At 33.6% G+C, this 24656-nt stretch overlaps 1 protein-coding gene and 1 long non-coding RNA gene across 10 annotated transcripts; both read right to left on the bottom strand.

The window, feature by feature from the left end:
- Positions 1–1649: 1649 nt before the first annotated feature.
- Positions 1650–22920, bottom strand: PNT1 (mannosyltransferase family protein). 2 transcript variants are annotated; one of them, XM_078312425.1, is made up of 4 exons: positions 22580–22920; positions 3364–3546; positions 2635–3164; positions 1650–2143 (listed from the first exon to the last, which is right to left on the bottom strand). In XM_078312425.1, the coding sequence occupies exons 1-4, from the start codon at positions 22848–22850 to the stop codon at positions 1829–1831; spliced, it is 1299 nt and encodes a 432-aa protein (XP_078168551.1). In that variant the 5' UTR covers positions 22851–22920; the 3' UTR covers positions 1650–1828. The 2 variants fall into 2 exon arrangements, with proteins under 2 accessions (XP_078168551.1, XP_078168550.1); XM_078312424.1 differs by lacking the exon at positions 22580–22920 and adding an exon at positions 3876–4227.
- Positions 19942–22563, bottom strand: LOC144563058 (uncharacterized). 8 transcript variants are annotated; one of them, XR_013514242.1, is made up of 4 exons: positions 22188–22563; positions 21483–21627; positions 20925–21006; positions 19942–20576 (listed from the first exon to the last, which is right to left on the bottom strand). It is a non-coding gene; the product is annotated as an uncharacterized LOC144563058 (long non-coding RNA). The 8 variants fall into 8 exon arrangements; XR_013514245.1 differs by having other exon boundaries at positions 19942–20564; XR_013514244.1 differs by having other exon boundaries at positions 19942–20199.
- Positions 22921–24656: the final 1736 nt, after the last annotated feature.

Below are 24656 nucleotides of genomic sequence, written 5' to 3'. Positions count from 1 at the left end.
TTCAGAAGCTTCAGTCTCTCGTCGACTCCAAGGAAAAGGTAACTTTTACTTTGGTATACTTTTACTTTCTTTTGTTCTTCATTTTTTTTTTCATTTTTATTCAATTTCATAGGACAATCCATACTTAATTTTGGAGCACTGCAGAGTAAGTTTCGAATTTGGGAACTTGGAAGGCATCCACATCCACAAGAAAAGTATGAAAAGATCGGAGATCACATCCGCTGCTGTGCCTCAACCATCAAAACTCTCTCTACCACTGTAGAGAACTTGCACTTCGGTACGCATCTCCGAAACACATGCAAGGAGATATGCTCTGAATCCGCAAAAGCACTTATACTGCTTTCTGACTCCATGAAAGACAAGACTGCCCCTAAACCTTCAATCGATAATCATTTGACCACTGCGCAGAAACTCGCATGGCGTCTCATTAAGAACAAGCCAAAGCCGATGAATGCAATTGTCAAGCTTGCATCACACCCAGAGAACATGCTGGAGTTGAACATGCTGGAGAATAAGCTAGAGGACATAAGTCACATATCTCAGTTGGGCACCTCTGTTAAGATTATCGAAAGGCTGGCCAGTTCAATAAAGGAGCTTTCAGACGTGGCGCCTTTTAAACAACGTGAGCAAGATAGCAATGTACCAAAACGGTTTATTCCAGGTATTCAGGAAATGGCCACTCGGGCCAAGCAGCAGTTAGTGGCTCCCATGAAGATTCTAGGTAAATCAGAAACTCATAGAGAGGAGCTGGCCCATGTAACCATCGATATCAACCCACCTGCTGCTGCTGCCCAATCTGAGTTAACCGAGCCCATATATTGATATATACTCAACTACTAGATTGCCTTTTGTTTTTGGAGTGTTTCAGATATGTATGTATGTTTCTTTTGCTTTGCTCCATGACTGGTTAGCTTTATGATATCTCTCTGTTGTTGGTTAGATGTTTGCTTTATGTACTTCTCTAGTTTTGCTTCTTTGGTAAAGACGGTTATGTAAACTTGTTTGTATGTTTTTTTGCTTTTCTCCATGATTGGTTAGCTTTATGATATCTCTCTGTTGTTGGTTAGATGTTTGCTTTATGTACTTCTCTAGTTTTGCTTATTTGGTAAAGACGGTTATGTAAACAACATTGATCAGAACTTGTGTACCAACTGTTTGGTACCAGCTAAGTGATTTCATTTTCAATGAAATTGGTGGGTAATCCCCTGTTGAAGAATGATCTCAGAATGTAATTCATTTTAAATCTTTGATGTAAATAGTACAATAACCAATTTAGGAAACAACTCAAACGGTACACACTATTGTTTGTACCAAAAAATAGGAAGAGGTACGTACCAATGGCTATATCAAGCCTTATAATTATAAATAGCAACTTAGGATTGTAACAAATACACAATATAGCAAAATATTTTTTTTTTCTCCTCAGATTTGATTTCTCTGTTTTATAAAAACAACATGGTACCAAAACTTATCGTTCTGTGACCGCAAAACAACCGTGAAAACACCGTACTAGTAATACTGGACACACAGATGCTTTCTTATACTTTTTAAGTCCAGGTAGTAATTTTCATATTGTATGCAGAAATCCAAACACACTAGGCAAAGAACCACTTACGAGAACTTCAGGGAAATAAATTAAATATTAAACTGTTGCTCCAATACTTTTTAACTTAGATAAGACGGCATCATCTACATTGTCATAAAAGAGGGCAAAAAAAGAAAATTCAGCCAAAGGCGAGTTAGAAAGTAGTCTACTAGAAGGAACTAACTAAATTAAAAAAATTACAGAGGAAAAAAAAAATAAAGGAGTCAAAATTATACAAGACAATCACTGAATTTTTCTGGCTTTACTAACATCAGCTTCAGCCAGATACGCAAAAACTGGAGAATACTTGTGGTGTCTTATAATCATCACTAAGACTAGCGTGTTTGAAGCTAAAAAGAGAAGGCTTGCCATCCATAGTGGTAGAAAGACATTTTTACCCCTGAACTCAAGAAAGTAAGCCCACATTAGCCAATGCAATTGAGATACCATCCATGCAAATATGCATATTAGTCCTTTCCATTTAAGCTTCAAGACGGTCCAAGGAAGGATCAATGGTAGTAGGCAGAAGAACCATACAAAGTACTGTGCTGTCATAACCTGATAATTTTGAAAAAGGAACGTTAATAATAAAGAAATACATCAGGAGTAATGAAATGAAGGTAAAAGTAAACTTCAGCCTGTACTCTTACATGCCTTGTTGATGACGACCGATTTTATGTGATAAAGTATCCGTTGGTGACCATGTAAGAACGTATATTTGTAAATGCAAACAACAACATTTTGGGACCTTCAAGTGGATTCGAGCAACAATATAACTTCCCATTTCAACGAGTTTCAAGTACAAATTAGAACCTAGGAAGTCTCTTAACTTAAAATGCTTATACCCAAAAGCAGAATAAATGATCAGTATAGGTAAAGCTTGTATACCCAAAACCTTTGGTTGTAACCAGTTGGACACAAGCCAGTATAGTAAACAAGGCTACAAAACAAATTTTAGCTTTCATCTCCCTATCTAAATAACTGTTACAATCCTTTTCCTAAGAAAATAGAGCCACAAATTTACTCTGAATTTAAGCATTCTTGCATACCTTATTAAAGGCAACAAAAGCGACTGTCTGCACAAAAAGACAAAACGGCAGGTCCCATGCAAACCGGAAGACGAGTGCCAGTTGTACCATTAACTGTGGTAAGAATGAAACCACCTTTTCCCCAATTGAGAATCCCTTTTGGTGGTTGAGATAAATGTGGTAAAAATAAATTGAGAAATTATGCCTTGGGTCAGTTCTTGTCAAATGATACAACAGTGCCTCATTCAAAAACTCCCAGCCATATAAATAGAAGAAAAATGAGGTCAAGAACACAAAAGTGGATCCTGAGATTAATCCAAAGAGTAGTGTTTGTTTTGTAAAAAGACCCATGAGGTGAGAGATTAGACCCATTTTCTTTGGGGGCATTGGCATGGGATTTGGTTTTGGGCTCCATTGAGTTAGAGCAGGTTTCCCATTAATATCCATTTGTTGCTTGCTGAGGGCTAGAACAAAAGGAAGGCAATAAATTATCGGATAAATACGAAAATGTACGATGAGGCCATAGAAGAATGCCGCTTGAAGCACCTTCCCTAAATTGACAAAACACAAAAAAAAAAAATATGATTTTACAGAATAAAAGGATACAGAAAATGCCATGTTAAAGTGTCACTCCCATGGAAAAATATTAAAGCATTTCATTAAAAATTCTCAACAGAAAGCAAGAGAAAAGAAATTAATAGATGATAAAGACAATATGAAATAAGAGAATGAGATGAATAGAACATACACCGTTCAAAAGAGAGATGATGATCCATAGAATAACAGCACACACAATTGGCTCGCAGTTGCCCCTTGTACCAATTGTGAAAGTAAAAGGGTTAAAAAGCCATGAAATTACTGCCCAAGTACGTAAATTTTCAGGCACACCACGGAGCTTCAGAATTTTGTTGATAAATAGACCAACAAGCAAATCTGTCAAGAAAATAAAACAAACAAAAGAATATTAACCACATCTGGTTATAAAACAATTAATAAAAGGTTAAATTATAAATTTTGCAATTACAGCAGGTGATTAAACTCTCATCTTATTACTATCTGAAGGATAGTGATTTTGAATTTCCAATAAATTAAAGTTAATACCAGTGTACCAGTACTTAGTTGACTAATCAGAGCATCGTCTCAAAAAATTACCCTCAATTTGCAACACCACATTAACAATTCAAATCCATAACCAAATTCATAGTTTGATTCACGGAAAGAAATCAAAATCAGTGAAAGTTGGGGATCTGAAAATGTCATACCAGCTGAAGAGAAAAGGAGCTTGCCCCAGGAACGATGGAACCATGAATTGGGTAAAAGCAAGAAGGCTAGCAATGGCGAGTAGCGGTATGTTGATCGGTCGAACGGGGAGCGACCAGAGGCGACCATGGCGGAGGCGTCAGAGAAGACAAGGTAGTCGACGTCGGTGTACGGCACCTCCATGTGGGCATCTTGCCACTCTCCATAAAAGATCAGTATCAGACGCAGGATCGCTGAGATTACGATTAGACGGTTAAGATCTAACTTCGCCATTTTGAGAATTCAATGTGGTTTGGAAAAGCAAAAGAAGAGAAGCAAAGCGGCGGACTCAGCGGAGGAGCTAAAAAGTAAAAAACGAACCGTATCGTAGCCGTATGATACGGCTGCGTATCCGATACGGACGTATAGGTAAAGTATCCGAGTAACATAGATATGAACAATAATAATATTAAAATTGCATATTGACAAATAACTGAAATTAACTTAAAACTTAATTTTAGAGCGCCTGTACATCTGTACTATCTAATATAAGAATGTTTAATGTCTAAGTTTCTTATGTCATGTCACACTCGGTCTTGCCACCAATTTTTTTTTTTATTAAAATAGATTAGTTGGTAATAATCAGCCAACAATATCATAAAAATAAATGTCTTACAAAATCATTGTAGTGAGGCTTGAAAACAAATTGCAAATATAATTACAGCTACAGAGGCGTGAAATAATTATTAATTTTAACAAATTCTTTAGAACCGACACATCATCGTTTGTAATTATTTTCAAGTGTTAATTTTAAAATTACAAAAGAATAAACCGCAAAGACCAAATTTAATTTTACAGACATCAATACAGGTAAAACTCCAATGGAGAACATCGCATTTGATTAAAAAATAAATCCATAACATTGCAGAACCAATTGGGCTTGTTCTTTTGTCCGGCCCGTTGGGACTAGTTGGGCTTCAACGGATAATGATTTTTTTTAAGTATATACTATATGGCAACTACAAATAGGCTTTTGTAATTATTTGTTTAGAAGTGATGATGCGCGCCACTCTTTGTTAATCTCTAAATTGTCTCTAAAATGAATAGATCTTATATGTCGATCAAAGAATTTAAGTACAAGTAATATATTTTATATGTTTTTTTTTTTTTGAGTAAATGTTGAAGGTCAAGCCACCAAACTATTTAATATCTACAAAAAATTATCTTTTTTGAATTTCGAACCTACGACTTCTCACACAATGGGCATTGCCTTTACCACTAGACCCAAAAAATTTACTAATACCATTTAAAAAAAGCAATGAATCCATATGTTTAAGGGTTTTATTTAATAGATAAAAATAATTATTATTATATTAGTATTATTCATTATTTTTCCGCTATTAATTGTAACAGATAAAATGAATGTAAAGATTATTTTTGTTATCCGACAACCATAACAGATAAGATGGGAGTACTGATACGCCTAAATTATATACATATTCAATCTAATTTTTATCATGAAATAACATCAAATATCTTGTATTTTGAATATAAAGTGAATAAAATACACATAGGATCAAGTTACTGCGTTTGCTTGGTTTTAACTTGCAGGAAATGAAGAAAAATGAAGAAAAATGAAGAAAACCGAAGAAAAATGCCCACTGCGGACACACAGTTTGGGATATGGCCAAAATAAGTACTTAGATGGATTTCTGGACGCGCGCCAATTTTAAAAAGGTATAATAAGCTATACATCAAAATCCGTGCGGATGCACGGATATCGATGCGGACGCACGGATCTCGATGCAGCCGCACTCGGGTCGCACAGGAAAAGTCCGAGCCTAGTGCGGATCTCGATGCAGCCGCAGTGCAGGTGGTTCAGACGCAGTGCGGATCCTAGTGCGGATGATACTGTAGCAGTGCGGACGCACTGTAGCAGAACGCATAACTGGAGCCTGATCTTAAAATAGCCATAACTTTTGACTCGTAACTCCGATTTAGGATTGCGACCACTTTTTGGAAAGCTAGGAAGAAGATCTACAACATGAGAAACTAAAAAAGAAAATTTGGAACCAGTTGGACGCACTAAACTCGCAGACAGTCAAAAATACACGTTTTTGGACAGCGTTTCTATTTTTGGCGCATGATGGATACGTTTTTACAGTCAAACATGGACAAGGCATCCTGAGAAACAATCCAAATATAGCACCCACTAACTCCACTTCCTAGCCTCTTAATTGGGCATGGTCCTTGGCTATAAAAGAGGGAATTCATTCTCCATTCAAGGGATCGATCCTCATCTCATTCTCTCCCTCTCCACACACATCCCTTCCTCTTTCATTCTCTCTCTAGACACACAATACTTAGCGATAAATTCTGGAGAAAAGAAAAGCTTTCAAGCAAGGAGAAGAAGGGTTTCCTGAGCAAGAAGTCGACAAGATAGAGGTTTTTGATTTGTCAAAGGGTGTAATTACTTCCTTTATTTCATTTCTTCTTACTTTGCCAATTTTTGTAATGGATCTCTCCATGAGGGAGTAGTTCTCTCTCTAGGGGTTTAGGTCAATGCATGAACTTGTTTAATTGTATCTTATTCGGTTATTTGTCTTTGTTATGATTGTTTATTGAGATTTGATGTTAATTTCTGTGATTTATCATTTGTGTTAATTACATAATTAGTACTTGAAATCGCAGTAGTCACGCTTTGGTATCTCTTTGTCAAATGATCCAAAGAAGTTAGGACGAGAGGAGAGTACCAAATTATGAATGCAAATACCCTAGGTTTAGATTAGGATTGTAACCAATTTGTAATCTAAGCCGGAACTATAGAAATTAAGGTTAGGAATTTGGTGAAGAACCTAACTGTGAAGGCAAACCCTAATTAGGACATCTCAAATCGAATCGGGTATTGGTATGAAGGACTTAATCGTGAAGTATCAATATTTGAGGAGATGAGAGACTAACAAGAGCTTATGGTCTAAGTAGCTAGGGTGAAGGACCTAACCGTGAAGTCCGAATTACTTAGACACGTTATTAATTCACGAAAGTGACCCTTAATGACATATTGGGTTAGAAACCTCATCAAATCATACATGAACTTAAACAAATACCGAATAGATAGAATTAGCAAGGGATTGTAGACCGAATACCCCTAGATCTTCTCATCTAGAAAGCAATCCAATCTTTCTTTCATTCATTTACTTTTATTGTTTAAAACTCTCAATTCGGGTATTGAACCCAAATTTAGGAATTGTTAGAACAAACCCCCCCCCGCCCCAATTTACTTTTATTGCACTTTACTTTCCTTTTATTTTCTGAAATTTATTACTAAAGTTTAAACTAAGTTTTTATCATACTCCCTGTGGTTCGATACCTCAAATACTACTTTGATAGAATTGTGCACTTGCAATTTAACTCAAACGTGTGTTGAAGGTTTAAAAAGTACATCTTTGTACTGAAACTTTGTGCATACGCTTTTGCGCGCATCAAGTACTAATAAAATAATTTATAACAAATAAACTAAAGTACGAACAAAAAAAAATTGTAACATGTACGAGTATAAACGTCCACACCAGTGTCGTAAATAATGGTATGTGGTCGTTAGACGAATAGGTTATCATCAAGCGATTAATCGATATGGAGCCGATTTATCAGAATTATGCGGACAATATAATGTTTTTATTAAATTTATGTATATATATCATAATTTATTAAAAAAAATATTTAACTCATTAAACTTATCAAATAAACTTAATTTAACTTAGTTATATTATTATAACATGAAACCACGCTTATGTTTTTTAACGAATAAGCACTTTACATGTGTAAGTAACACATTTATTTAATGAAAAAATAAATTCAAGAATTAAGGTTTTTCAAATACTAATAACATATTATTTGAAATAAATGAAACATTCTAACATAAAATCACTAAATTTAGTTTATGATAACAACTTAGTTTTATAAATGAATATGTCGTACTAATTGAAAAAAATTACATCAGTAATTGGTAAGAAAAATATATAGTACATAAATAATAGAATAATTAATCAATTTCAAAGTAAGTAAGAAGAAAAAACGTATGTAAAACATATTGAATGTATGTCCAAGCACAAATAAAAGTATAATACAGGATTTATAAAATTATTATCACACACTATCACATGAAAGTAAAGTCAATGTGAAAAATAAATATTCACAGGAATAAATTGGAATAAACAAAAATAAACAGAAATAAACGAACTATTAAACGGTAAAATGGCCGATTAATGGGAAAAATACCAATTAATTATTTTCATCCGCAAACAAACATCCATTAAGTGTATTCGTAACAGTTTATCCACCGTTAACGATTAAACGGCCGATTAATCGGCCGTTAAAGACCGTTTTTTACAACACTGCTTTTGATCATTCTTTTATAAGCTCTTGATGACAATCCAAACAAAGTTGAAACATCGTAACATGTGCGTAGATAAAATTATGTAGATCACATCCAATGGTTTTATTTTAAATTTTAAGTTTCAAATTTTGAGTTATTGTAGTTTTTAAAAATAGAGGTATAATAGAGGCACAAAAAATGAAGACATTTGAACCCTCCAGTATATATAAAATATTTTCAACAATATCAAAATTATTCAATTGATTCATTTTCAAGGAATCTCATCCTTTTGAAAAAAAAATATGTGAGACTTTTGTTTTCTTTCATTCTAACGAGGTCACTGTATAGTTCAGATGAGCAAAAAAAAATTACATTAAATTAATTGTATGCCCAATTTGCTATTCTTCGAAGGAAACCGTGTGGCTACGTACCGCACCAATTGGAGAAGAATGATCACAATGCATGTGGGTTTTTACCATTTCTTGCCAAGAATATAACAATGCATGCATTCGCTGGTGATTGATTACAAGGAGCTTATATACTAGCAATCTAGCATGCATAAGTTGCGACCCAATTTTTGTATTAATATTCAACATTAATACAAAATAACACAATTGCCCAGGTTAGCTATTTATAATTACAAGGCTTGATATAGCCATTGGTACGCTTATCTACTAGCAATGTCCAGTATTACTAGTACGGTGTTTTCTTGGTTGTTTTGCGGTCACAGAAAGATAAGTTTTGGTACTATGTTGTTTTTATAAAACAGAGAAATGAAATCTGAGAAGAAAAAAAATAGATTTTTGGTATATTGTGTATACGTATTTGTTACAATCCTAAGTTGCTGTATATAATTACAAGGCTTGATATAGCCATTGGTACGTACCTGTTCCTACTTTTTTGGTACAAACAATACTGTGTACCGTTTGAGTTATTTCCTAAATTGGTTATTGTACTTTTTACATCAAAGATCTAAAATGAATTACATTCTGAGACATTCTTCAACAGGGGATATCCCCTGTTGAAAATGAAATCACTTATTTAGCAGAAACCTGGTACCAAACAGTTGGTACACAAGTTTTGATAAATGTTATTTACAGAACCGTCTTACCAAATAAGCAAAACTAGAGAAGTACATAAGCCAGATATCTAACCAACAACATAGAGATATCATAAAGCTAACCAATCATGGAGAAAAGCAAAAAAACATACAAACATATCTGAGACACTCCGAAAACAAAAGGCAATCTAGTACTTGCGTATATATGGGCTCGGTAAAGTCAGATTGGGCCAGCAGGCAGCAGGTGGGTTGATATCGATGGTTACATGGGCCAGCTCCACTCTTTGAGTTTCTGAGTTACCTAGTGGAACCGAGTTAACAGGAGCTGGGACGGTGTCAGGTGCATCTGAAGCAAACGAGCATTTGGTTATGAGTTTCTTCAGGTAGGCAAAGAGCCGAGACACCATATTCTTCATGGGAGCCACTAACAGCTGCTTGGCCCGAGTGGCCATTTCCTGGATACCTGAAATAAACCGTTTTGGTACATTGCTATCTTGCTCACATTGTTTAAAAGGCGCCACGTCTGAAAGCTCCTTTATTGAACTTGCCAGCATTTTGATAATCATAACAGATGTGACCAACTGAGATAGGTGACTTATGTCCTGTAGATTTTTTTCCAGTGTGGTCAACTCCAGCATGTTCTCTGGGTGTGATGCAAGCTTGACAATTGCATTTGTCAACTTTAGCTTGTTCTTAATAAGACTCGATGCGAGGTCCTGCGCAGTGGTCAGATGATTATCGATTGAAGGTTTAGGGGCGGTCTTGTCTTTCATGGAGTCAGAAAGCAGTGTAAGTGCTTTTGCAGATTCAGAGCATATCTCCTTGCATGTGTTTCGGAAATCTGTACTGAAGTGCAAGTTCTCTACGGTGGTAGAGAGAGATATGATGGTTAAGGCACAGCGGCGGATGAGATCTCCGATCTTTTCATACTGTTCTTGTGGATGTGGATGCCACCGAAGTTCCCAACTTCGAAACTTACTCTGAAGTGTTCCAAAATTAAGTATGGATTGTCATATCAAAATTGAATAAAAAATAAATAAAATAAAAAATAAAAAATAAAAAATGAAGAACAAAACAAAGTAAAAGTATACCAAAGAATTTTCCTTTTCCTTGGAGTCGATGAGAGACTGAACCTTCTGAAGGAAAAGTTTGTCTTGCAAATTTTGCAGCATTAACTCTCCAAAGCATTTTTCATTTAAATCTGCATGCAACGAAGTAACTCACTTAGCATACATCATAGAGGTTTGTTCATGCATTCGCAAAAAAAAAAAAAATTTCCTTTTTGACAACTAAAAAAGTAGAATATTTAGGACCTTTGAAGATATCGGCGAGGGCATCAATATTCTTGTGGATCTCATTATGAACTTCATCTCCAGCAAAGAACGGTAGGAGGAAAACCGAGAGAATTGTGAGAGCGTAAGTAATTACCAAAGTTTTTATGTTTCTGTCGAATTCCTTAGTTAGCCAGCCAGGACGGGGATACACTAACGCCAAAAACAATGCCATCAAGAATGCATTTGGGACGTAGTCATACCCGTCCTTCAGCTTTTTTATTACAGAACGCCCAAATATACCCAGAGCAACTGCACCAAGAGTCAACACAAAGTTACAAACCATATATCATCATCATCATCATCATAATCATTCTAATTATGTATCTGTGAGAGGCTCAAAATTATCAATAAACCATTAACATTCATTATTTTATAATAGTAATATTATTATTATTATCACTATCGTTAATAATAATAATAATAATAATAATAATAATAATAATAATAATAATAATAATTTAGAAATACTGCGATCGTTATTATTATCAATTATCAATGTTCTACTGGCTGTAAAAATTTAGAATACGCGTCGATGAAATTTACTTACTCAGAATAAATAGGATGGCTAGGAGAAATACTTTTCCGATGTCGTTTTCGCTGAATGTACGGAGTCCATACCCGAGCAGCGCACCAAGGATATATGCAACCATGTTCATTATCGCTTTGCTTATTATCTCGCCTGGATGAAAAGAAAGAATAAATTACCAACATCAAGTGCTAAATCCTAAATTAGAATTCAAGTATTCAACTGGGCAGCAGCTATAGGGGTACGTGTCAACCAGTACGAAACGGATAAAAAGATGTCATTGAATTATGACTTATGAGTAAAATTATATCATATCATTCATCATCTCTATATATATAATTTTATAATTTTCATTTTTAATTATTACCATATAAGATAACTAGTAAAGAATAGTCTTTATCCATCCAGGACTAAGAAAGTAAAGAATAGTCTTTATCCAACATCAAGTGCTAAATCCTAAAATATCAACGAGTACGAAACGGGTAAAAAGATGTCATAACTAGAATAGATATATACCAATTATAAAATTATTTCATATATCTCTCTATATATAATTTTATAATTTTCATTTTTAATTATTACCATACAAGATAACTAGTAAAGAACAGTCTCCATATCCTTATTTGTTATATATGTTAATGAAAAAGAACTTATTCTTACCGGTAAGCTATGTTGCATGGATACGGGTACAGGTATCGTGTCGGATACGATACGGAGAAGACGACACGATAATTTTTAAAAACCTCAGATACGATACGCCTATTATATATATTTTATTATTTTAATTATAATATTAATTCAAGTATATAAATACAAAAATACTTGGTACAATAACGGAAGTTCAAGGATGGTTATATGATCTCCTCAGCTCAGCCGGCCGTGAACGAGTACATTGACTCAGCTGTCAAGCATGTTCTTCTTAGGCTCGACTGGGACCCCAAGGGGAAGCAAGGCCTGAACACCTCTTCCTGACCTGGTCACCATCCATGCTCCCAAAGATGAAGATCAGTATGCCAGGCCTGCTATCATGGGGCTCGAAATCTAAATAGGTACGGGTCGCGTAAACGGGTAAAAGGATACGTGCCATTGACACCCCTAACCAGCTAGAACAAGAATAAGGTACAGAAAGACTTACCAACATGAAGTCCTGCAAGGGGCAGAATCTCCATCGCAACAAAGCAGACTGAATTAGCGAACTCGCCAAGTTGCAGTGGCAGTCCCGTGCGGAACACCGCCGCGGCAAAAACTACAACAGGAAATCTAATACTGTTCCAAAGATACCTTATGTATTCATTTGCATTGGAATAAGTGAAAACCATGTTTGATTGAATGGAATAAAAGCTATGTTTTGTATATTTGGAAGAGCCTTTGTGGTGATGGTAGTATATATAAAGAGAGAAGGGTGGTATGTTTTCGCGAGATGAGACGGTGTAGAGATCATGACTAGAAAAATTGGGCAACTTCATCTGTAAAACTCCGGATCCATTGTGAAACCGCCTTCGATCTCTACTCGTATTATTATTTTATCAAATGAGAAGTAAACATATAAAAACAGGAAATATATATCTTCACGTCCACTAAATGGAAAAGCGAATTGTTTAATGAAACGGAAAAAGTGTTGTGATATTTGATTAGTTGGTGATACTTATGCTATTATATATTTTGTTACATTATAAGTTGAGTTATGGATTTGAGTGCGTACGGATTCTCATGTGAGTCGATAGTACTATTGATCTTGTGCAACTTCAAATTTGGAAGTTACATTATTATTTTTTTCTTTTAAAAATTACAATACGAACTTAATTTACCTTTTAAATTTCAAAAAAATATAAATTTTATTATTTATTATCTTTATAATTAAAACTCATTTTAAATATATATAACTTTATATTTTGTTCTATATTAAAAAATAAAAAATATGTAGTTCGTGTAAGAATTTTTTTTCTCTAATCCGAACATTAATTGACAATGTGATGTCCATTTAATTAACGGTCAGATCTTAATTATATATAGAAATCAGCAGATATACATATGCATGAATCAGGCCTTAGTCTTGTTGTTTGTAATACTGAGAATAAAATTGCGATGGCATCACATTTGTCAATGTTAATTTGGATGCACATGCATCGCACTAAAACTGGTTCTGAAGTGTGCCATGATAAATCCGAAGTTTGCAATCCCACTTTTGTTATGTTTGTAAATAGCGTTGATGCCATGCATTTTAAGTCAATATTTTTATCTATTAAGCTTTGAAAAAGCATTGGTCTTATAGATTGTGACAAGAAACATAATAAATTCGAAGTTAATTTGCAATCCCACTTTTGTTATGTTTGTAAATAGCGTTGATGCCACCATTCTAAGTCAATATTTTTATCTATTAAGCTTTGAAAAAGCATTGGTCTTATAGATTGTGACAAGAAACATAATAAATTCGAAGTTAATTTGCAATCCCACTTTTGTTATGTTTGTAAATAGCGTTGATGCCACCATTCTAAGTCAATATTTTTATCTATTAAGCTTTGAAAAAGCATTGGTCTTATAGATTGTGACAGGAAACATAATAAATTCGAAGTTTGCAATCCCACTTTTGTTATGTTTGTAAATAGCGTTGATGCCACCATTTTAAGTCAATATTTTTATCTATTAAGCTTTGAAAAAGCATTGGTCTTATAGATTGTGACAGGAAACATGATAAATCCAAAGTTTGCAATCCCACTTTTGTTATGTTTGTAAATAGCGTTGATGCCACCATTTTAAGTCAATATTTTTATCTAAGCTTTGAAAAAGCATTGGTCTTATAGATATTTGTGACAGGAAACAATCTGCAGTGACAGGAAGGAAACCAATCTGCTCAAGAAAAGGAGGACCCTCTATTCTTCAAAAGACTGCTGTGACAGGAAGGAAGCCAATCTGCTTCTTTTTTTTAGAAAATGAGGACCCTTTTATTTTTTAATCCGAATCATTCAAAATCAATCAAACCGCTTTAATTATATTTTTTTATATCAATATAATATATTAAAATGAATCAGATGTAATTGAAATCATTTGATTAATTTTGAATAGTTCGGATTGGAAAATAGAAAGGTAGCAGATTTCTTTCCGTGACTGAAAGATGCTATTTTTTTTTTCTATAGGAGTGAATTTCGGCTATTGTGACCGTGCAATTGTATTGCTAGGTGGGTTTGAGTCGTTTGACTTGAGGTGTGGGCCGTGGCATGAATTTGTATCGTCTACATTAACTCAAAAGAGATTATTTTGAGTTAATGAATCTTAACCGTCCGATTTGTATGAATTAGATCTACACTAATATTAAAGACCCTCTATATTCAAAGCAGGAACTGAACTGGCTTCATTTAAAATCAGACAATTGAGATTCATTAACTCAAAAGATTTCCTTGTGAATTAATGCAGAGGATACGCGTTCGCCGTGGCATCTTTCATTTCGATATTGTAATTGGTCAACTTTATGCATGAAGAAAGAGTTTGGAGGGATGGGGTTATTAGACATTCACCAAATGAATAGAGCATTACTTGTCAAATGGATGTGGAAATTCAAGGATCCCACTTATCATAGTTTGTGGAAGCTAGTAGTTACTCATAAATATTATAATACTTCTCACCCCTTCCCGTTTTCACATTTCTGGTCCGCTATTGTTAAACAAGGGCGATTATGTCAATTGGGGCTGACCATGGTACCTGGTCAGCAAGGACAAGTATTGTTCTGGCACGATGTTTGGCATGGTGCATGTGCCCTAAAAATTTTATTTCCTAGCTTGTATGATATTTGCTCTACAACTATGATCACTGTACAGGAAGCTGTGATATCTCTTGGGGCAGGACTCCATTTTAGAAGGGTCTTGGGGGGTATTTTACTACAAGAATGGCACCATTTACTTACCCTCTTAAGCTCTATTTCTTTTACACATGAATTGGATAATATTGCATGGAGTTGGGAGACTCATGGACATTTTACTGTCAAGTCCATGTATTCTTTCTTAAATTTCAGGGGCATATCGCATAAACAGTTCCTTGTCTGGTGGAAACTTCCAATCCCAACAAAAAATTCAAGCATTCATGTGGCTAGTCCATAAACATAGGATTCTAACTAAGAAAAATCTGCAAAATAGAGGTTGGCAAGGAGAGTTACAATGTCAATTTTGTGAATTGGATGAAACCTCTAATCACTTATTTTTCAAGTGCTTTTATGCACAACAGATTTGGCACTGGATGGGTCGTTGCTCTTTTCTTTACAAGGATTGGAGATCAATAGATGATGTAGTCGATTTTGCTCTCACCTTAAACAAACTACACAAAACTGCTTTACTGATAGTCTCCTGTGCGGTTGTATGGAGTATTTGGAAACATCGCAATGACTTATGTTTTAATAATCATAGGATATACACAGCACGCAATGTTATCTTGCAAATTGTGTCTCTTGTATCTTATTGGATAGGTACTGCGGCGGAAGAGCTTCATGTTGCAGTTCAGGAATGGATGCCTCTAGATGTCGATGCCATCCCGTTACAGGTGCTGCCACCGGATGATGTGCAGATGGTGGACTGGGTGATTGCTGATGAAGCGGAAGCGTGAAGACTGAAGTCTTGCTCCTCTCCAACATAATTTGTTGTTTCTTTTTGTTGGAGATTCCGTTTATTACTATTTCTATCTTGTGTTAAACCTTTCAGTATATGCATGTGTGCATGAACTTGTTTTGGATGCTTTATCTTTGCTGCTTAGAACTATCTATCTGGTATGATGACTTTTACTGATTGAACTATGAGATGTAAGTTACCAGTTTCATGTTAATGAAACGGGCGTTAGCCTTTTTTCAAAAAAAAAAAAAAAAAAATCTTTCATTTCGATAAACTCATTGCAATTCAAATAAAATAAGATATGCGGGTTGTATTGTTGGAGGTGTGAGCTTGCCTAAAGTTGTATTGTTGGAGGTGTGGAGGCTTTCTTCACTAGCATTCTTTCATTTCCATGACTCTTTTGCCAAAAAAAAAAAAAAAAAAAAAATCTAAATTGTCAAATTCTGAATCTGTTAGACATGGTACGTCTTCGAATAGAATTAATGAATCAGGCTTAATTAGTCATGCTCCTCCCAGAATTTACAATTTACCTGTTTAAATTTCTAAAAAAATTATCAAAATTATAAAATTAATTATTTCTCAATAAACTCATATATTTTATCAATATATCTATTTCTTAATTTAACTTTATAAATATTATTAAAAGGATAATTATCCTAACTTTGAAGACTTTAGTACGGCTTTTCTTCCTTCTTTTTGCTAGCCCATTTTTAAATATTTTATCACTAAAATAAATAAATAAATTTATTTCTCTTTATTTCTTAATTTAATACTAATAAAATATAAAAATGACAATTTTCCTTCCTATCTATGTTTCTCTTTGGCAAATTTGACATATTGCTCTTCTTATTTAAAACATAGAACAAAATACTTTTTTTTAAAAATTGTTAACAAAATACTCTTGTGGAATCTACTTTTTTCCTCCCTTCCCCTGAATTCGTATCCTCTACATTAACTCAAAATAGAAACTTTTGAGTTGATAAATCTCAACAATCCAATCTATTTTAAGATTCATACAAACTGGATCCGCACTAATATTAAAAGACCTCCTATATTTTAGACAGGAGCCGGATTCACTCCGTTTAAAATCGGACGGTTGAGATTCATTAACTCAAAAGATTCACTTTTGATAATGCAAAGGATACCAGTGTTGTAAAAAACGCCCGTGATGACCGATTAATCGATGACGGTGGTCAAACTGTCACGCATACCCTTAACAGAGGCATGTTTGCAGTTTTTCCCGATTAATCAGTCGATTATTCCCGTTTACTTCTGTTTATTCCCGTTTATTCCAATTTCAGTAAAAAAAATTTCAACGAAACTTTTTTTTTGAATTCTGTAAACCAGTGTTGTAAATTTTTTTTATACATGTTTTTTCTTCTTATTTATTTTAAAATTGATTAATTATTTTTCTATTTATTTATCATATATTTTTCTTACTAATTACTAATGTAATTTTTTTAATTAGTACGACATATTCATTTATGAAACTAAATTGTTATTATAAACTAAATTTCATGATTTTATGTTAGAATGTTTCATTTCTTTCACATAATATGTTATTAGTATTTGAAAAAAGTTTAATCCTTGAATTTATTTTTTCATTAAATAAATGTGTTACTGAGTACTGGCACATATAAAGTGTTTTTGCGTTAAAAAAAATAAGTGTAGTGCCATGTTATAATAATGAAATTAAGTTAAATTAAATTTATTTGATAAGTTTAATGAGTTAAATAAATTATGATATATATACATAAATTTATTAAAAACGTTAAATTGTCCGCATAATTTTGATTAATCGGCCGCATACTGATTAATCGTTTGGCGGTACCCCGTCCGTCCGACGACCGCATACCGTTATTTACAACACTGGAGGATACACATTCCCTTTCACGGAAGCGTATCCTCTGCGGAGTTTTTCCGTGCGGAGCTTTTAATCTGGTATGTTCGTTTCAGATCGGACGGACCCGATTAAAAGTTTCGCAAATTTTGATTTTTATTTCAATTTGAACAAGATCTGATCTGATATGTCTGATCCGAAACGAACGAACCAGATTAAAAAGCTCCGCACGGAAAAACTCCGCAGAGAATACGCTTCTCCCTTCCACTGGGATCAGGGATCACGATTTGCTTTCCACGTGACCGTGAAAGGTGAGAATCTGCTGAGAAAAAATAGGAGAGAGAGAAAAATAAGAGAGAGAAAGGAGGGTTCTAAAAGGAGCAAGTCAGAAAGATACTGACAATTTGGCTTGTTGTGGAATTATAATTAAGAGAAAGGAGGGTCCTTTTCTTCGGATTTCATTCCACCGTGGAATGGAATATGCCTTGTTTTGGCAATTTGGCTTGTTGTGGAATGGCGAAGTTTTTGTTGACTCATAAACCGAGGAAAGTACCATTATTTTACACCTACTGAATGTGTAATTACAATATAAATGCGACGTTAATTATTCATCAACTAATAATTACGTCAGTTGTAATCATAAGCTGCAATGTATACTACGAACAAATTAGAGAGTAAATTAATGTAAAATTGGAATTTGAAACCAACGAAATAGTACAATATATATTCGTATGAATTACTAATTAAACCCCACATAAAAATTGACCTGTATCGATAGTACCGAATGCCTCTGTGAAAATTTGCTTTCATAAAAGTTATTTTAGATTTTATCACCAGCTAGACTCATACAAAAGGATTTTATACCTAAAGAAAACTATATTATAAATAGTTGATAGGGTTATAATTTAAACAACTACAATTCGTCCAGTTCTGAAACATAAAACGTAAAAAAAAGAAAAATAATTAAAAAATATATATATTTGATATGTTAGAATGACCACATAATGATTTTAACATTTTATAATAAAGAACTGCAGGCTGCAGACTTAGTGTAGTGGCAAGAACTTCATCTCTTTATATAGAGATGCAGTAAACAATTATCGTGCAAAAACATATAAAAGATGCTGAGAAGTATCGCGAGAATCTGGAATTCTTTTTAAAAAAAAATTACAATAAAAAATTCACATTAAAAATAATCAGTTAATTAAACTGGTAAATCACTATTTGTTGATATGCAAAATATGCGTGTATAAATAAGAATTAATATAATTTGACTATTTTTCATGTCTCAAGACCAAGCAATAAATTAAATTACTATTTCCTGATAATCATACTACAAGTGAAAATAAATGAACCATGAATTTGGTATAGTGACACGAGTTCTTGTCTCTCTATGAAGAGGCATGTTCAATTCTTAAAAATAACATCTAAAAGATATTGGAATTTACATCAATGCTATTTACAAGCAACCCAAAAGTGGGATTTCAGAAGTATAAGGTACACTTAACAACCAGTTTTAGTGTGATGGCATGGAAATTTTAATTTCAGTAACTACTGCTGCTACTTCCACATCTTTATGCACTCTTAAGACTCAAGGATATGGTATAGTGCATGCATGAATCAGGCCATTGCTTAAACACTTGTCAGCCCTACCAGTAAGAAAAATGAACTATAGCATGATGTATACTGATGAGACAGTTGTGTTAACATCAGTGGAGCCCAATGCAAGCATAAGCATATGCCTTACATTACAACTTATGTGAACCCAACTATATTCATAGCCCAGTGGCAGTTCAGATTTGGTTTCTTAGCCCAGTGAAGATCAATCATGGATATATGTTTTGTGAACATATGACTCTCTCATACTGTGAAGCCATGCTAGTCAAGACAAAATATAAGAAAACTAGCAATCGCAAATCTGATCAAGGCCTAAAGTCTCAAAATGATCCTAATTTTTCTTCTATTCATTATCTAATTTAACTGAAGGTTTACATTTGCACAATATAACCCAATATTTGAGTTCAGTTTCAATAGAAAAAAAGCCGAAAAAAAAGTAAAATTAAAGGTTTGGTTGAAACATGTACATACCATGCCAAGAATTAGAAAAATGCCTCGCTTTGCTTCGGCAATGATAATTATATATGTTGTATGAGTTGTTGATGAACAGCATAAAAGACTATAATGCATATCATATCCATGCTAAACTAATTCATAGTACATTTATCATGTTCTTATTGATAATACATATTCCAAGAGAAATCATTGAAATTTTATTGTGCAAATTGGAACATTTTAATGTCCCATATGTTAGTTCCATAAAGCTTATGCATTCATTTTGTCATATACGAAGGAAATCCAAGAATAAATGCAAAGATATTTAATAAATTTGTTATATGTAGTGCATTTTACATAATGTACTTACATTTCATACAAATCATACAAAACTTCAAATAAAAAAAAATTCAACTGCCGCTACCTTCAACAATAGCAAAATTATTTTTTTATAGCAAACCCTCAAAATAATGGGTTTTGCATCATACCCATTGAAACCACTCAAAATAATGGATTTAACATAATTTTGCACCATACCAGCAGTTCTTGCTATTGCAATGGTTCACCTCTGAATAAGCATGAAAGATAGTCAACAAATGCTTCTTGTTGACTGAGTTCCCATGGCTACAGTTGGAATTTCTATCTGATTCCATGGAGACTTTCAAGTTTCAAGTAACATTAAATTTTATCATTTCAGTTTTAATCAGTTTTAGATTGACTCTTTTAATATTAAGTGTTGGCTGATTAGTTTAAAAAAAATTAACTTAAAATTGTAGAAGCCTGATTTAACATGATCATAAGCTACTTGTACAACCTAAGACCATAGAATCCTGATCCTTTCTCACCTTGAGAACTGTAGGACTTGAAAGTATCCTCTCACTCCCAGCTTGACTTTGTATGTCATTTTTGTTTTTGAAGCCTCGTCATTTAAGCCTATAGTTCAAACTAAGCATGCAATAATTAAAAGGTTAGAAAAAGGCTTACTGACCAATATAACTAAGCAATTAGTTGTAAGGTTTGACATAAAGTTTTCGAAAGACCTAATTAACCATAATGATAACAAATCATTTCATCCCAACTAACATGCTCCCTAATAAGTTCTACTCTTGTATAAAAGGCTCAACATTAGTGTAATTCAATAGTATACCATTGAATGTATAAACTTTTTTATTTACTTTATGGATCAGAGCAACGCAGTGCACAATCATTATAAAAATTCAAAATACACTTGGTTCTGGTTAGTATAGAGCTCACTGTACTAAGGATGCAACAAAATATGCTATCAACACTTACATCCTCAAAAGGAGAGTCTTCTTCAATGATAAATTTTTTTGTAGGATGCTATTTGGGTACACAGCCTTAGCAACTTTCTTACCTAAAATATTAATATATCTGTCAATTAAAAATGGGCATCCTTTACAAAAAAAATAGGAGCAAATATAGAAGAACACATTAAACCAACTAAAAATGGCACCTCTTTATGTGTCCGCATAATGAGAATATACATAATTAACAAGGCAACAAACAACAGTCTCTAAACAACCAAAACTGATTGGGTTGACCTAACTTATTATCAATTGAATAGGGTGACATGTGTTATCATGGTTAAGCCTATTAGCAAATAACCCAGTAACTATAGTGTTAATTGCAAATATGTGAAATGTTGGGTGCTAATTGCAAGTCAGAGCTAATAAAGGGTAAAAATTTGTTTGAAAAGTGACAACATTCACAGAGTCACCCCAAAATTTCACTCAATTATTAGTTGTCATAGTTGTGTTTTTATGCGGGGTGCATGTAACAAACACTGCAAGGAGTAAGTATTGAAAAAAGAGGAGTTCACGGAGTGCATACCATCACTGCAGGTTGAGTATTTAGAGGTGCAGCAGCTCCCATTTGTAATAAATGTTTCTTCTTCAAGAACAGAAAACATGCTCAATTGTTCATACTCTTTCTTATTTACATCCTTTAAATTACTACATTCCCCCTTTTGTAAAACCTGAAAAATGAAATTGGGAGAAGGAAAAATGAAGAACTTATCAAAAGCTTATCTATCCAAACGCCAATGTTAAACTCCAAATTTATCAATTTTACACTCAAGCTAATTATTACTGTTTTGCAGTTGTGCAAAACCAGCTATTACCAGCAAGCAACTACATCTAGGTTATACTAACAAAATCTATATCATATCTTTGAAAAAAGTTGAACATTATTGTTGTCTGAATATAAAATATTGCAATTATTGATTGTTTGTTTGAAATATTATTAAAATAATTTGGTAAATAAATAAAATAAAAAATAATGGATCAACAGTAGCAGCAAAATATAGTTTTCTAAAAAAATGATTTTTTTTTATAGATATATAGATAGATTAGATATGGATAAGAAAGTTGATTATATTACAAATCTGAAGCAATTCAAACAAAAAAACAAAATAATCTGTCTAATAAATTAGTAAAACAAAAGGAATAAAAGAAAATAGAGAAAAACTAAAATTAAGCAAGACATATTAGAAATATACAACTATGTGAAAACAAAAGTTAGAAATATAATCCTCACATATCTATGCAACAATTCAGGTACCAACTGACGTAAGCTTTGCATTCCAATTTACTGGTACTTCTTTCTTTTTTCTGAACAATTTTGCATTTGGACCAATAGTGCATGTTTTATTTTTCTAAAAACAAATTGCAAAGGGGTATACTGGCACTTCTTCAGCTATAGGCGAATTTGAACCATTTAGATAAACGTGGTTCGCAACTGTTAAGTATCAATGCATAATTTGGAAAGAACAGTGAGTGAAGCGGGAACAGAGGCCGCTTTTCTAAGCCGCAGCTACCACATTAACAATTCGACCGCGTACCAATATCAAAACCATAACCAAATTCATAGTTTGAGTCACGGAAATCAAAATCAGTCAATAAAAGTTGGGGATCTGAAAAAAGTCATACCAGCTGATGAGAAAAGGAGATTGCCCCAGGAACGATGGATCCATGAATTGGGTAAAAGCAAGAAGGCTAGCAATGGCGAGTAGCGGTATGTTGATCGGTTGAACGGGGAGCGACCAGAGGCGACCATAGCAGAGGCGTCAGAGAAGACAAGGTAGTCGACGTCGGTGTACGGCACCTCCATGTGGGCATCTTGCCACTCTCCATAAAAGATCAGTATCAGACGCAGGATCGCTGAGATTAAGATTAGACGGTTGAGATCTAACTTCGCCATTTTGAGAATACAATGTGGTTTGGCGAAATAGAAGAGGGAGTAACACCAAGCAAAAGAAGGGAAGCGGAGCGGCGGAGCTAAAACATGGCAGAACTAACTGGGCCTCTTCTTTTGTCCGGCCCGTTGGGACTAGTTGGGCTTTATGGATAATGAATTTTTTTTTAAGTATATGACAACTACAAATGGGCTTTTATTTACTTTTGTTTAGAAGTGATGCTACCACAGTAACCACACTCTTTGTTTAACCTCTAAAATGTCTCTAAATTGAAAAGATCTTACAAAGAATTTAAGTACAAGTAATATATTTTATATGTTATTTTTTTGAGTAAATATTGAAGGTTAAGCTATCAAATAATTTAATATTAAGAAAGAATTGTTTCTTTCGGATTTCGAATCTGTGACTTTTCACACAATAAGTATTAAATTGTTTTATTTAATATATTTGTCAATTTAGCTTAAATTGTTTTATTGGTACCGACTGGAATTTAAATTGTTTTATTTGGTCTAACCTTTCTCTCCCTCAAAGCCTGGTAGGCTTCTCATTTTTTATAATCTGAAATTTTATGTATGTATGCTTTAAATTGTACATTGCTTGTATATTCAATATGTTATTTGTCCATTTGTTCAAAGCCAAATTGACAAACAAAATCGAACTGTACTGTTTCAGTTTGTAAAAATTGAAATAATGGTTCTGTACCAGTAACAAAATTGAAATAATGGTTCTGTACCAGTAACAAAAGAAACAAAATATTTGATGTACATTAAATTTGGTATTGTGAGAAATAACCTTGATTGCATTCATTTTTTTTTTTTTGGATTTTTCAGTATAGGTGTATGTGCATGCCTTCTTTTCTTTACTGAAGGAGAAGATTGAAGACTTAGTGCTTTTGGGAGTTCTTGGATTTTAATAGTTGGCAGGGGTAATTTTGCAAAATTGTAATATTTGTCATGTTTTTAGTATGGAGTTTGAACTGAATTTGTGTTTGTTTTTATGGCTTTTGTTGCAGATTTATATCATGTTTTTAGGGCTTTTGTTGCAAAAGATTTATATCATGTTTTTAGGGCTTTTGTTGCAAAAGATTTATATCATGTTTAGTTTCTTAAGAAGGATTTATATTTAGCAGGAGTGAAGAAATTTTATTTAGCATTTAAGATTTATATTCTTGTTGGTATTGAGTGACCTTTTATTACTTCCTCCCATGCCATCCATCGCTAGGAGTGAAGAAATTGTATTTAGCAGTAAGATGTAACAAGGTAAAAATAAGAGGGAAGTTGTAGATGCATACTAATATGTTCTGTCAAAGAAACAAACATGCGATAAGCAAAATCCTGGTAACAACATTCACCCAATCATTTGTCAAGTTCAATTACATCCATCAAGTGACAATAGACCAACACTAAACACTTTCTAAGTGACCCTAAAAATGAAACTATATTTCTACACTACTTGCATAATCAACCATTAAAACGCATTGACATACATATTCAAGCATCTCTACACTACTTGCATAATCAACCATTAAGAGGCATTGACACTACTTGCACATAATTATAATCAAAATACAAATCATCACAACAACATTTATAATCAACCAATGTCACGAAGATATGTCTCGTAGTCCTCTTCCCAGATCCAGAACCTGCACGAAAATGTCTTCTACAAAATAAAATAAAACCCATAGAATTAATAACTCATTGTTAGATTTTTATCTTTTTCCTATTGTACCCTTGTGTGAGCCCTCTAATCAAACATATCCGATTAAAGACTACAGAAAGAATCATGTTCCATGAGTACTGCACGCAATG

The sequence above is a fragment of the Carex rostrata genome, chromosome 12 (genome assembly GCF_964058835.1).
Source record: "Carex rostrata chromosome 12, lpCarRost1.2, whole genome shotgun sequence".
In the NCBI taxonomy this organism is placed as follows: domain Eukaryota; kingdom Viridiplantae; phylum Streptophyta; class Magnoliopsida; order Poales; family Cyperaceae; genus Carex; species Carex rostrata.
Note: the sequence above shows the minus strand (reverse complement) of the source record. Positions and strands in the feature narration are given on the sequence as shown.